Genomic DNA, 15,469 nt, shown 5'->3' on the forward strand with positions numbered 1-15,469 from the left:
AACTAAAGTAATATAGATAACTTTCTACTTATTTTATTATCCTTCTTGTTCAAATTGTGCATACTGCAGTATTTGCATTGGGATGACTCGGGGATATGAATCTAGAAAACACATGTGTTGTGATTGTATTCAAAATATAACTCCTTTGATTACTGAAATATGGGCTAACCTGGACAAATTTTAACCTACCATTTATAGGCACATGCCAGGATCCTTCTCCTGTACGTTTGCAAGCTGCATAAAATATGGCACGCTTTCCGAAATCCTAGAAACTCAGAATAGATCATCCTGTTTATTTCTCTTCCTAGTATCAAGGTTCATTACCCAGCATAAACCCTGCTCCCCTGTGGCCCGTTAAATGTTTTATCTCAGGCATTTCAGCTGAAAATTAAGATGATTTCAATGACTGCTGGCATCCAAGGAGGATGGTTATTCACATGCATTCTTTCAAATCTGTGACAACCAGAAGCACATTAGGTGTTTCACAAAAATGCTGAGGGATGGAGGAAGGCAAGGAAAGGGGTGAATGACTGTAGATGAAGAAACAGCAAGCACCAAGTCTTGTATTATTTTGAACACACTTGTCATATCATGTGTCTGTAGGATAATATGCATGGAAACTAGAGTAAGCAAGGCAGCCTTATCCCTAAGGAGCCAGTTCCTAAGTATATTCAGAGTTTGGCTTTGCACAAGGTCTTGTTCAATTAAGTAGCACTGTCATAGGCAGTATTTCCTTACAGTTCTACAGCTGGCATTTGAGTTGTCAAATGTTTGTACACACTTCAGCTGTCCATGATATCCCAGCTTGGATTACTTTTTGGAATTTTGAGAAACAGAAAATAAAGGAAATTTATTAGTGGACAGTATACTGCCTTTCTAATGAAATGGATATAAAGGGGAAGAAAAAAATGGGGACCCCCCCTCCCCCCACCAAGCTCCCAAAACAAAATGAAAGGCAATCACTGTGTACACACCTAAAATACCTCTATACTTATGCAGCTTCCTTTGTATTTACAGTGAATATTACAGAGTAATACTTAATTCTGAAAACAAATGTACTGTATAAGAATAATTATGTTTGAATTGTCACAATTTTACTGAATATTACAAAACAATGTACCAAACAGAGCCTTTTCTAAAATACTTGCAGGAGTGAACCTGTCTGTGCCTGCACATGCAGTGGGACCAACCATTCTATAAAGAAACATGTTGAAAAAATGAATGGCATGGACCTGGAAGCTTTCACACTTGAGAGTTGCTTGCAGATAAAAATTTCATCCATCCCTGCCCATCCCCACTAGAATCTAACAGATACTCACCCATACCCACTAAGATCCATTCCATCCCCACCCATCCTCGCATAATAACATAGTAGATGATGGCAGATAAAGACCTGTACAGTCCATCCAGTCTGCTCAACAACATAAACTTATAGTATAAGGTATAATGTGATACTACATACATATACTTGATCTTGATTTGTCCTTGCCATTTTCAGGGCATAGACTGTAGAAGTCTGCCCGGCACTGGCCTTGTTCTCCACTTCTGAAATTGTCATCAAAGCCCGATTCCAGCCCATCCAAATCTGTCCAACTAAGATCAGGGCACAGATAGTAGAAGTCTGCCCAGCACTGGCTTTGTTCGAGTTCCTGCCAAGCTCCAGTCCTGTCTTGTCTCCAAGTTCCTGCCAAGCTCCAGCCCTGCCCTGCCTCCAGACTTTGCCTTGCCTTGGACCTGGCCAGTCTTGCCTTGCCTTAGACTCTTGTTCCTGCCCCGACTAGCCCTGTCTTTCCTAGACCTTGCCTTCCTTCTCGCCTTGCTTTGCCTTCAGCATTTAGTCCTTGCTCACTTTCTTGCGCCAAACACAGCAATTGTGACACAAAACAGTAGAAGCTAGATAATGTTCAAAATGTAAGAAGTTTATTAAAGTATCCGATGACTCGACATAAGTCGTGTTTTGCCCACAAAGGCCTGCTTCAGGAATCTTCTTTTGGATGTTGCTAAACACGTTAACTTTCCAAATATATCCACAGATAATACCATACCTTATGCAACCGCAGAACTCTCAACCAAGTGTATACACTGTTGTCACCTTCAATGTGTTTGGCGCATCTATGTGATTATTAGGGTTCCTGTTCTTCCGTTCCCTTTATCGATTTGCTCGTTGTCTTTTCCAGTCCCATTCAGATCCAGTTTTTCCCCTGTCCTCACAATTTTAGCCTAATTCCTTCTCTTGCCTTGTCATGTCTAGGTTCCAGTTCTAGACCCACTTCCTTGCTTGTCCTTGCCTAGTCAGGATCCAGTTCCTGTCTCATCTGTCTTGCATTGTCCAGCTGTGTGTTGCCTTGCCTTGCCCAGTCTTGTCTAGTTCTAACCTTGTTTAGACCTGCCTTGCCCAGCCTAGCCTTGTCCTGTCTAGTCTTGCCTTGCACAGATTTGCCTTGGTTCTTGCCTGGGATCACCTTGCCTTGTGCCAGCCTTGGCGATTTGTCTACCCCAGTTGTGGGTCCAGCTGCAGCCCAAAGGCTCATTCGTCCTGCGAAAATGGCCTGCACTGGTGTAGATGTATGTATTGAACATGTGCAGGTCCATTTTTCAGTGTGCCTGCAAAAAGATCTTTTTTTTTGTTTGAAAATGGATGTATGGCAAAATAAAAATTGGCGCACATCTATTTTGGGACTGAGACCTTACCACCACCCATTGACCTAGCAGTATAGTCTCATGCATTAACTGGGTGGTAATGGTCTACGCGCGTACAATGCCGATTACCACCCAGTTAGCGTTGCACGCCGGAAAATTTCTGGCACACTTAGTGGATGTGCGTAAAAAAATGAAATTACTGCCCGGGCCACGTGGTAGCCGGGTGGTAGTTCAAAACTGATGCGCATTGGACGTGCTTATGCACTTATGCGGTTTAGTAAAAGGACCCCTTTATCTTCCTACAGGTCAATATTCAGCTGATGGTGGTCAGCATTTTTTTTTACTGACTGTGGCTGGCTAAATTACAACCAGATATTCAATGCTGAGTCACATCTATGGACCAGCATTGAATATCTGAGCTCTCTGCATATGTGATGGCTGCTGGCTCTTTTGCGGGTCTTGGCTAATATGCACCCCCCCCCCCAACTTGATTCTGATCCTCCTCTTGGAGCCTCCCATCATGCCAAGGCCACCCACACCCAGCAACTTTTGATCCCCTTTCTAAACCCTCCTAACATGGCAGTGGCGTTCCTAGGGGGGCGGACACCCTGGGCGGCGCCCCACCCCGGGTGCAGCACCCCCCCCCCGGATGCACGCTGCTGGGGGGGTGCCACAGCACGCGCCTGCTCAGAGTTCCCTGACTTCACGCGTTCGCTGCAACTCCCTCTCACCCGGAACAGGAACCTGTTCCAGGGCAGAGGGAGCTGCAGCAAACACGCTCAGGATCCCAGGTCCCTCTTTCACTCAGGGTGAGCTGGTTCTCAGTATGCAGATTTATGCAAATTAATCTACCACCCTTTTCAGCTCAGGGTGACCTGCTTCTCAAAAAGCAAACACAGTCAGGTTTCACCTCTCAGGCTATTTTCATACATATCTTTATTCCAGCCTCTGGGGCACACTTTTTACCTTAAAAACACTTTCACAAGCTTAAACAGTTCTTCCAGCTTAACCATTTCATTTCTTCCTACTCAGTGCAATCTTCCATTTTAAACATTTCTTCTTGCACAGTTCAATGTCCATAGATTTCTTCCCCCTGAGCCCTCTCACGCAGTCCCCGGACACACAGTCCCCGGACCCACAGTCCCTCTTCACTGTTCTAGACACACAGGCTTTTCAGCTGGGACACACAGTACCTCTTTGAACCCATAGTTCTTCTACCTGGCACTCTAGGGCCTTCTTCCCCCAGCCAGCTTCCTTCTTGGGAACACCCAGTTCTACCACCAGTCCAAAGGGCACAGCCAGTACTTCTCATGGGGATTCCTCTGCTTCAGTTACCAGCCCCTTCTTCAGCTGCCAGCTCTCCTTCCTCCCTTCACAACTCAGGAGGAGTATAAGTAGTTAATAGCCAAACAGGACCCAGCCCATAACCTGCTGCACCTGTTTCTATCCCCAGGACTCCCCCCCCCCCCCCCCCCCGGTCCTAACGACCTCCAGCTATCCTCCAGGACTCGCCCCGGTCCTAGCGACCTCCAGCTATCCTCCAGGACTCGCCCCGGTCCTAGCGACCTCCAGCTATACCTCCCCTTACTGGCTCCCTTCAGCAACTCACCCAGCCCTTTTCCCTGGACATTTTAGGGGAACTACCCCCTCTAGGGGCCTAACCAGGGTAGGACAGCCTCTTCCTTCTTACATACCCCACCCTTAAGATATTTGCTGCTCAACCTCAGCCACTCTGTAAGCCTTTTCCACTGAGGAGCAGCAATTCTTCCAAGAGGGCATACACTTTTCCAGGCTCATCCCTGTTCTATCCCTGGGTCTCACCAACCCCCATCTAGGCTCCTCATCCCCCTCTTAGCACATCCCATGGCCCCGGGCCCCTCCCATTCACCAGGCCCGAGGGTTTCCGCTGCAGCGGGCCCTTCCTGCCCCTCTTCTCCTGCAGCCCCCTCCCGCCTCTTGGGCCACCCGACACTACCATGAGCCCTCCGAGGGAGGGGTCACCTAGCCCGCCTAGGTCCCTTATCTTTCTCTTAGCACCTCACATGGCTCGGCCCATCCCCCCGTTCCCGGGGACCTGAGGTGCCTAGCCGCAGCAGGTCCTGTCTGACCCTCCCACTGCAGCCACCTCCTACCGCCTGGGGCTTCCGACCTCACCACGATCCCTCCGAGAAAGGGGTCACCTGACGACTCTTCTCTTAGCACCACACATGGCCCGGGCCCTTCCCTCTCACTAGGGTGCCCGCCGCTACCATGCTCCCCCAGGCTGGGCCCCTGCAGTAGGTCCCTTTTGACCCTCCCCTTGCAAGTCCCAAAACCTGGTTCTTAATGTTCCTCTTTAATAGATCCTCTCCAGCGGTAATTGACTCCGGTGAGTGCTCTGGACTTCTCTTCTCTGGCTTGAACTTTTCTCCAGCTTCTCCGGCCTCCATCCTTCCTGGCCGTCCGATGGTGCAGCCTGCAATCACACAAACAAAATCCAAGTGTGGCCTGTTTACTCTCCTGGCCCCCTCACTTGTGCTGCACCTCCCTGTGTGTCCGCCCCCCCCCTCCTGGAAAGGGGTTTGTGACCTCCTCCATCCCCTACAGCCACTCCCAAGCCTCCAGTTCTAGCTTACGTATCCACTCTCACCTCCCCCCTAAATACCCTTTACCTGGGGTAGGTGAGCAAAGCGCTTTTGCTAGTGTTGGCCCCCTCGACGGGCTTCTGGAACCACAGCCTCTGGAACCTCCAGGTACACCTCCATCTCACGCCGACCCCTCATCTGGTCTGATCTGGACTCCACTGCTCCCACGTGGATGTTCAGTGAATATCCCACTTCTGACACCAATTGTGAAAATGATGAGGCTACTGTGATGATGAAGCTCCCACCTCAGGATCCGGCTCCTCTTTCACTCAGGGTGAGCTGGTTCTCAGTATGCAGATTTATGCAAATTAATCTACCACCCTTTTCAGCTCAGGGTGACCTGCTTCTCAAAAAGCAAACACAGTCAGGTTTCACCTCTCAGGCTATTTTCATACACATCTTTATTCCAGCCTCTGGGGCACACTTCTTTTACCTTAAAACACTTTCACAAGCTTAAACAGTTCTTCCAGCTTAACCATTTCATTTCATCCTACTCAGTGCAATCTTCCATTTTAAACATTTCTTCTTGCACAGTTCAATGTCCATAGATTTCTTCCCCCTGAGCCCTCTCACACAGGCCTTTGGGCTCAATACTAACTCAGTCCCCGGACATACAGTCCCCGGACACACAGTCCCTCTTCACTGTTCTAGACACACAGACTTTTCCTCTGGGACACACAGTACCTCTTCAATGTTCTAGACACACAGGCTTTTCAGCTGGGACACACAGTACCTCTTTGAACCCATAGTTCTTCTACCTGGCACTCTAGGGCCTTCTTCCCCCAGCCAGCTTCCTTCTTGGGAACACCCAGTTCTACCACCAGTCCAAAGGGCACAGCCAGTACTTCTCATGGGGATTCCTCTGCTTCAGTTACCAGCCCCTTCTTCAGCTGCCAGCTCTCCTTCCTCCCTTCACAACTCAGGAGGAGTATAAGTAGTTAATAGCCAAACCTGCTGCACCTGTTTCTATCCCCAGGACTCCCCCCGGTCCTAACGACCTCCAGCTATCCTCCAGGACTCGCCCCGGTCCTAGCGACCTCCAGCTATCCTCCAGGACTCGCCCCGGTCCTAGCGACCTCCAGCTATCCTCCAGGACTCGCCCCGGTCCTAGCGACCTCCAGCTATACCTCCCCTTACTGGCTCCCTTCAGCAACTCACCCAGCCCTTTTCCCTGGACATTTTAGGGGAACTACCCCCTCTAGGGGCCTAACCAGGGTAGGACAGCCTCTTCCTTCTTACAATATATATATAGTAACCATGTACCTCTCTTGTGCAGCCAAGGATAGAACAATCTCCTCCAGCCACAGGCTCCCGGTACAATGAAGAAATAGATGTCCACCAGTAACTTCAATCTTAAGGACTTTTATTCCATGCAGGTTTCTAGTACACAGTTCCAACAGCAGCATAGCACATACCAGGATTCAATACAGGCTTACAGGCTTCAGTCAGGGCTCTTTATCCAGTGCACAATAAACAGTTATTCAATTCCCAAGACAAACAGTTCTTTCAGTTCATCATCACAGTTCAGTCACCAAGCATGATTTTCTACCTTCTATCCTCTTTACCTTCAGGAGAGTTCAATATTTTAGGGACTCCTTCTACCCAAGGGTTTTCCCCTGCATCAGCTTCACAGTGAATTCAATACTTTTGGGACTTCCTCTCACCCAAGGAATTTCAGGCTGCTTCAGTACTTTAGGGACCTCCCTGCCCAAGGGTTTTCAGCCTGCAAATACTTTAGGGACCTCCCTTCCCAAGGGTTCTCAGCCTGCAACTGCTTCTCTCCTTCTGCTTCTCTCTCCTGAACTGAACTGAACTCCACTGCTGGGACTCCTTCCCACCTGCCTAATCAATCCCTGGCTTCCCCTACCACAACCAATCATTCTCCTTTCATTAGCTTCCTCACACCCAAACCAGCTGAGTTAAGCATTAGACTAATGAGATCAATGATGAGCTCCGGCACACAGGGTTTCCTACTACACCACCGGCCAGCTTACACCCATGTCTTCCCTGATTGCAGCTAGGAGTCCAGTCCGGGTTCTTCATCTCACCCTCTGGCTCCTTGCCTGCAATGCCTTCTGGGACTTGTATTTCAGATTGAAACTGCCTTAACCCAACTATCCTGGATGTGACTTTATCACTATATATATATATATATATATATATATATATATATATATATATATATATACATACAAGGGTAAATTCTATATATGACACCAACAAATCGGCAAAGAAGAAAGTGCTAGTCTACAAAACGCCATTAATATTAGGCACGGTTTACAGAATAGCACTTATGCCCGGGAATCACACCTAACTTTAGGCGTGGCCATTTGCACCAACCAAAATGTGGTGCAATTACCCATGTGTAAATTTAGGCATGGATGACCTCTTTCTCTAACTACATGCATAACTTACAGAATGTACCTGATCTGCCCATGACCCTCCCATTCCCACACCCCCTTTTTTGACTTGTGCGTAAAATTTACATGCATACATTTCAATTAAATTTAATTAGTGCCAATAATTATTTGTTAAAAAGACAAATAGCACTAATTAGCTTGTTATTCAATTAAATTGCATGCACAAATTGGGCACATGTCCAAATTTACGTGCACAATTTTTAGCACCTTTTATAAAATTAGGGGGATGTTGGCTAGATATTGACACTATTCATGTAGCAATTAGTGCTGTCTACATATATACACACCTATATGCACTGCTTTGTACTTAACCATATTAAATTTCATCTGAAATTTAGACACCAAGTCCCAGAGTCTCAGCAGTTCCTTCTGCAACTAATCTTTTAAAAATTAATAAACGATATATGGGTTTATACAGGATCATTGTGTTTGGTGCAAAGAAGCATCTTCCACTTTCTCACAAAAACCCATCAGATTTTAACATTATATATTTTGTATTTTGAATTTTTGCCTATGAAAAAAATGTAAGCAATTGCAAACGTCAATATACAATTTAGATACTGCAACATCCTTTGTAATAATGTTAGCCTTTTTCTGATCATATTGTACTTTTTTGTTTCTTGTAGATTCAACTGGCAGGCAGGCAAGGAGAAAAGGTGAGTGAACAGAATCTGAATAATGCACTACTTGTAAGACACTGGGGGGCCCTTATACTAAGCTGCGTAAGTATCTACATGTGCCCAACGCATGCCAAAATGGACTTACCACCCGACTACTGTGTGGCTCTTGTGGTAATTTCATTTTTGGTGTGCATCCAATACGTGCATCTGAAAAATATTTTTTATTTTGGGGCGTGCGTAATGGACACGTGCCAAGTGGCATTTGACAAGGGTAGGTCATTATTGCCTGGATTCTTTACCGCTAGGCCAATGGCTGGCAGTAAGGTCTCAGACCCAAAATGGACGCGCGGCAATTTTGATTTTGTCTCACGTTCATTTTGGGCAAAATAAAAGGTCTTTTTTACAGGCACACTAAAAAATGGATCGGCGCGCGCCCAAAACCTGTGCCTACACTACCGCAAGCCATTTTTCAGCGCACCTTTGTAAAAGGGTCCCTGGAAGAGCTGAAGTGGATTGTTTAAGAACAGAGGATAAGCCAAGCTGAGTCAGATCCAGGTCCACACAGCCCATCATCCTGCCCTCTGATAGTGGCCTGCTAGTTCATTTCCAGGGATAAGGGATGCATTTCCCAAGTTTACTTGGCTAATCATTTGTTGTGGAGTTTTCTTCCAGGAACTTGAACAAACCCTTCTGTGCTAGTTGTCTTGACCAAGTTCTCTGAGAGCAGATTCCACAGCCTATGCACTGCATAACACATTTTTTTTCTACAATGTATTTTTAGTCTGCGTCTGGTTAAGTTTCATGGAGTGAAGGAGTAGCCTAATTGTTAGTGCAGTGGCCTGAGAATCAGGGGAACTAAGTTTGATTCCCAATGCATCTCCCACTTTATAACCACAGAAAGGCAGTAAATCAAATCCCCACTTCCCTTCTTGTTTTAGGCTTGCTTAAAAGGTTAAACTACCACCGCTATTTAACCAATCATCCTATTCATGATTTTATAAGCTTCTATAGTGTCCTACTGTTTTTCTCCTTCCCCCAATCTTGGTAAATACGAGTAATAAGGAGATTTGGAATAAGAACACATGGCCGGCCCAATGCCAATTTTTAAAAAGCATCAAGTTTATAACTTTTTAAATAGCATCTAGCCCAAGGCCCATTTATTGGCATAGTTTGTTCTTCCCAGAAATTAGAAACTATAACACAGCACAGACATCATTAAAGAAGGTACAAATAAATCTGTGATCGTGCTCAGGGAATTTCCATCCCATCACTTTCCATGGAACCACCCACAGATTTCTTTAGAAATGTGTGGTTGTAAGTGATAAGCTCTGAATGCTGCTTTATAAAAAAAATATTTTGTTAAAGCCTGAGGAAGCAAATGCATTACAGGCTTTTTATTGATCTTTTACTGCTTTAAAATTTTTCCCCCTCTCTCCTACCTCAGTGTGTTCATTTTTTTCCATTTCATTAACAGTTACGTTGTAGGTTTGATTTATTGTGGTATATGTACTCTTCCTATCATCAATGTTATCTTACACATTTTGGTTTTTATGCTCAGTTAATTACATTTTTTATTATAAACCACCTTGATATCTTTGGATCATTTGGCAGTATAACAAATGTTTGAATAAATAAATAAAACGGTTGAAGCCCTGATTTAAAAAAATGTTTGCTCTCTTGTCAGCCACTTACTCAAATTACACAATATTTCTATTTTCAAACTGATAAAATTAAATCTATAATACTAATTTCATATGTATAGAACAGAAGTAGTGTTTTGAAGATTGAGGGGTGAAATTATCAATGTAGGCTACTGTTAAGATGAGCTATTTTACTGTTAATTCAGGTTATTAGTAACTAAGGGGCCTTTTACTAAGCAGCAGCAAAAAGTGGTCTTTCCCGCATACTAAGGCCATTGTTTCTGCAGCTGTAAAATGGCCGATTTTTTTTTTGTTAAAAATTGATAACGGTGTACCGCCTCTGATGATCTGAAGATTTATTTATTTGGTGCATTTGTACCCCACACTTTCCCACTTAAGCAGTGTGACCAATTATAATAACCATAATAGTAATCAAATATATATAGCAGTGTGTAGCATACATTAATGTTGCCATTAGCACGTGGCCATTTTAAAAAATCACCGCATGAGCATTTAGGTGGTAAGGGCTTGCACAGTATTCCTCTACTAACCAGTTAGCATGCGGTAATGTAAATGCACTAACTAGTTAGCCCAGAGATGCCTACATTCCACCCACTGACCTCCGACAAAAAAATTAAAATATTTTTTTAGCATGTGGTTAGTGCACGCGTATTTGGCAGTTACCGCAGGATGCCTGAACGCATCCTGTGGTATGCAATTTTAAGCTAGATTAAGCGCTTGTTAGTGCTTAATCAGCTTAGTAAAAGGGCCCAATGCAAAAAAATGGAACCTGTCCTAAAATAGCACAAGTTAGTTGTAAAATAGCCCGTCTTAACAGTAGCCCACACTGATAACTTCTCTACTTAGTCCACCCCAGTGTTGTATAGTAACTAAATAAATGTAACTAGTCACTGTGTGTACTTAAGTAAATCTTTTGTCACTTTTATTTGTAAAGAAGTACAGGATAACATTCATTACTTTTACTGAAGTAATCATTTTGCCATTTTTTATACTTTCACTCTGTAATGTTTGCAGTTAAAAGTAAAAAGAAAAAACAGAAGCAAGATGGAAATAATGGTTCCTCAGTAAACAATTGAAACAGCAAAACTGGGAACAGGATTTTGCTATTGTGAATCTCGTCACACAAACAGTAGATCATCTCATCTTAAATTTTGCTGTTCAGTGAATGTAGCCTATAAGAACAGGGGAGTTGCCTGTGTTTGTTGAAGGGGTTACTGGTTTCCAGCTATATAGAACAGTGATGAGTTGGATCACTTTGAAGTGGGAAGCTGGTTGCAATTCTTGATGAACAGACATGTCTCTATCATAACAGACTGCTGGTCATCCCATAGAAAATTTTACATTGGAGTGATTGGCCACTTGATTATTAGAGTCTTTATACAGGACGTTTTCTTGTCTGGCCGTAAGTCTGAAGAGTTCTTACATCAGTTCTCAAAGATATTCAAACAACCCTCCGCCCCCTTTTACAAAGCCGCACAGCAATGCCGACACAGCCCATTCACTTTGAATGGGCTGTGTTGGCATTAACGCATCGGCAGCCTCTAGTGCAGCTTTGTAAATGGGGGGGGGGGGGGGGGGGAGAGTGTTTGCCATCAGGCAAAAAATTGTTAGAATAACAGAAAATCATTCCAACTTTTGAAAACCTTCTTTGTAAATGGATAGCATGACGATGATAACAAAGATAAAGATGAAGATGCAAGTGATGAATTAGCATTACTTCTAATGCAGATGATGATGACAAAAATGATGATAAAGTACTCTATGCTATACGGAAGTTAAGTGTTTCAGAGATTCTCTTGATCAAAGCCTGCAGACCCAGTGAGAAGACATCAGTAATACTGCAACATGGTCTAATTTCAAGGAACTTTTTATCAGACTGAATAATCCACTTTCTGCTAGTGCAGTTGTTGAATACCTTTTTAGTTGTGCTGGATTAATGACACACAGGCGCAGTTGCATGATTGACAGTCATTTTCAAAAATTTAGGGCCCTGTTTACTAAGCCACGCTGTAGGCAGACAAACATTTATCGCGTGCTAAAAATTAGCACGCACTAAGGGTAGGGACACCCATAGGAATATAATGGGTATCTTTATCATTAGTGCGCAGTAATTTTTAGCACATGCTAAAAAGTTAGCATGGCTTAGTAAACATGGCCCTTAGTTTAACTAAAATCAAAGTGGATTGAATTATAGAGCAATGAAGTCACATTCATTGTAGTTGAGGTACTTTTACTTTTTACTCAAAAGTATTATATTAGGCAATGACATTTTTACTTTTACTTAAGTAAATTTTTTAATGTGCTTTTCACTGTACTTATACTTTTACTTAAGTACTAAATATACAATGTACTTTGACTTAGTACTTTGAGCAACACTGGCCCACCCAAGGCAAATGTAAGGATTGGACAAAGACAAAGTATAAAAATCTGCTGGTCAGTTCACTTGCAGAGCTTTATAATGAACAGCTTTAATCTACAGTCTATTGGGGAAAAAAACACATTTGGACATAAAAGTTTGGGTAGTAAGTAAAGGCTCAGGCAAACGGGTCTGCTACATTTTAAGTAGAGGTTTTTTTTTAATCACTGCAGGTGAGTAAAGGAGTAGCTTAATTGTTAAAACAGTGGATTGAGAACCAAGAAAGAGATGAAAAAACAACAAAGCAAACAGTCCACAGAATCCAATATGGAGAACAGAAAAAAAGCAGACCATATGAGAAACATACCGGCCAATATTCAAAACCATTATTCAGCAGGAATGGCACCTGGCCAGATAAATGGTACTTAGCTGGCTATCTACCGATATTCAGCAAGAGATAGCCGGCTGTCTCCCGCTGAATGCTGCCAATTAATGCCTAGCAGATAGCCGGTTATGTTGCTCGATATAACTGACTATTTGCTTATTTTCAATGCGTTGCCGGGCAAGTTTGGCAGCCAAATATGACCTTGTCAATACCTGGATTATCTTTGGCTAGTTCAAATGTAACCGGCCAGCACTGAATAAGTTGGAACTGGCCAAAATTAAACTGGATATTCAATGCCAGTCATTGGAAACAGCCTGGCATTGAATATCTGGGCTCAGTGCTGAGCATGGGAGGCAGGCTAGCTACCTTCTATGGTTTGAATATTGGCCCCATAGTCTTTATTTGCCACTTTTAACTCCCAGGTTGCTCGAAGTGGCCATGTTTCACCAAAGGGCTGCCTCAGGGGTGGATGAATACCAACTGATGTGAAATCTCAAGCTTCACTAAACTGATAAAAACAGTGTCTCCAACATGGGTTAGCTTGTTACACTGGGTCTGCTATATTTTAAGTAGGTATTTTTAAATCACTGTAAGTGAGTGAAAAAAGTAGCTTAATAGTTAAAACAGCAGGCTGAGAACCAAGAAAGCCAGGGTTCAAATCCTACTAACGCTCTTTGTGGTCTTGGGCATTGCCTCAGGTATAAACGGAGACTGTAAACCCTCCAGTGGACAGAGAAATGCCTAGTGTATTTGAATGTAACTCACCTTGAACTACAGCTGAAAAGGCATAAGCTAAATCCAAATCCCTGGTTTGAAAAATGTGTTGTTGCAGTAACATGGGCAGGAGTCCCAAAGACAGCATAGGTGATCCAGGAAAGGAGGAACAACCAATGGTTCACATACAAAATTTTACTGAAGAAGGACCCGACCTGGCCAAGTTTTGGCAATAGGCTTCATCAGGGGTCTACAAATACATGTCCAAAGAAGTTTTAAGAGTAACAAAAGAGGGTAAAACAGCATACAAGCATAAACAGAAACAAAAGAAAGCAACACTGGGCCTTCAGGATTGAGATAAATGTAGTCCTTTTATTCTGAAAATGACCCGACACGAGCCGTGTTTCAGTGTACAAATGCCTGCCTCAGGAGTCAACAGTCCTTATGGATGTAATCATGGAAAGTTGAAAAAAAAAAACAGTCAGGATGTATTGCCCAGAGCTTGATAAATATTCATTTTCTCATTCACAAAAGCTGCAATTATCCAGGGCCGCCAAGAGGGGGGGCAGGGGGGACAAAATTCCCCGGGGCCGGGCCTGCAAGGGGGGACTGGCGCCGCAGTTCCCTAGCTCACCTGCCCTCGGCTCTGTCGACTGCCCCCCCCCCCCCCCCTGCATTGGTATCATCACAGCGCCTCACCTGTCACCTCCGTGACTGAAAGCGCAGCAGTGGCAGATCGGATTTGCCTCCCTTCGGGCCTTCCCTCCCTGTGTCCTGCCCTCGTCTGATGTAACTTCCGTGAGGGTGGGACACAGGGAGGGAAGGCCCAAAGGAAGACGAATCCGATCTGCTGCTGCGCTTTTAGTCACGGAGCAAGGTGACAGGTGAGGCGCTGTGATGATTTCAATGCAGGGGGCCCAGCCTGGTGGTGGACGGAGGGGGTGGGTGGGGACTGTGGCGCAGCAGCCTGGGGGGCGGCAACAGTGACCTCAGAGGCGTGGCCCCAGGGGCGGCCTTGCCCCGGGCCCAGCCCAGTCTCTCGGCAGCCCTGCATTTATCTCAATCCTGAAAGCTCAGTGTTGCTTTCTTTTGTTTCCAAAGAAGTTTTAAAAAATGTTTTGTCGACCATCAGATTCTTGAAAAGAAAATCTAATTGAACACAAGATTGGAAACAGTCTCCCTAAAACAAACACAAATAATAGTAATATCAAATCAAACTGATGTTATAAATATATTTTGGACATACCAAAACTAACAGAATATTAATCTTTAACACAAAAAATGACAGGATGTCAATCTGAATTTTAGAAACATAGTACCAAGGCAGTACTTACAAAAGGTATTGGATAAACCATACAAAGCAAGTGTATGAATGTCAATAAAAATAATATATAAATTAACTTAAACACTAGAGGATCCTTTTACTAAGGTGCGCCTAAAAGTGTCCTGTGCTGACACATGCAGGTCCATTTTTCAGCACACCTGCAAAAAAGGCCCTTTTATGGGGCCAAAAATGGACGTGTGGAAAAATAAAAAATTGACGCAGATCCATTTTGGACCTGAGACCTTACCGTCACCCATTGACCTAGTGGTAAAGTCTCATGCGTTAACCAGGCAGTAATGGTCTACACGCGTACAATGCCGATTACTGGAAATTTTCCAGCGCGTTTAGTGGACGCCTCTAAAAAATGAATTTACCACCTGGGCCATGCTGTAGCTGGGCAGTAGTTCAATATTGTTCTGCGTAGGATGCATATAGGCACCTACGCAGCTTAGTTAAAGGGTACCTATTCTTTTGCTCTGCAGTAGCATGGGCAGTCAGACTGTCTAGCTCTCCTCTCATACTTATGCTCCTTCACAGAACTGAATACAAGAAGACGGGCCAGCAACAAAATTACACACACATATTTTGGATAACAAGTTCTGAGGCCTTGTTAACCTTAACAAATGCACGATGAAATCCAAGCTAGCAAATAATTTAAGCACTCCCCTATCCTACTTGCTAGACAGCCCATTGTCCATGTCAAGGCAGATCATCATGAGGCCATC

At 44.2% G+C, this 15,469-nt stretch overlaps 1 protein-coding gene across 1 annotated transcript in view; it reads left to right on the forward strand.

Moving 5' to 3' along the window:
- Positions 1 to 15,469, forward strand: part of COL19A1 (collagen type XIX alpha 1 chain) — a 946,027-nt gene that overhangs the window by 459,934 nt on the left and 470,624 nt on the right. Inside the window, exon 16 of the mRNA XM_030199003.1 lies at positions 8,311 to 8,340. Within this exon, the coding sequence (XP_030054863.1) occupies positions 8,311 to 8,340 (30 nt within the window). The remainder of the gene's footprint in view (positions 1 to 8,310; positions 8,341 to 15,469) is intronic.

The sequence above is a fragment of the Microcaecilia unicolor genome, chromosome 3 (genome assembly GCF_901765095.1).
Source record: "Microcaecilia unicolor chromosome 3, aMicUni1.1, whole genome shotgun sequence".
Taxonomy (NCBI): domain Eukaryota; kingdom Metazoa; phylum Chordata; class Amphibia; order Gymnophiona; family Siphonopidae; genus Microcaecilia; species Microcaecilia unicolor.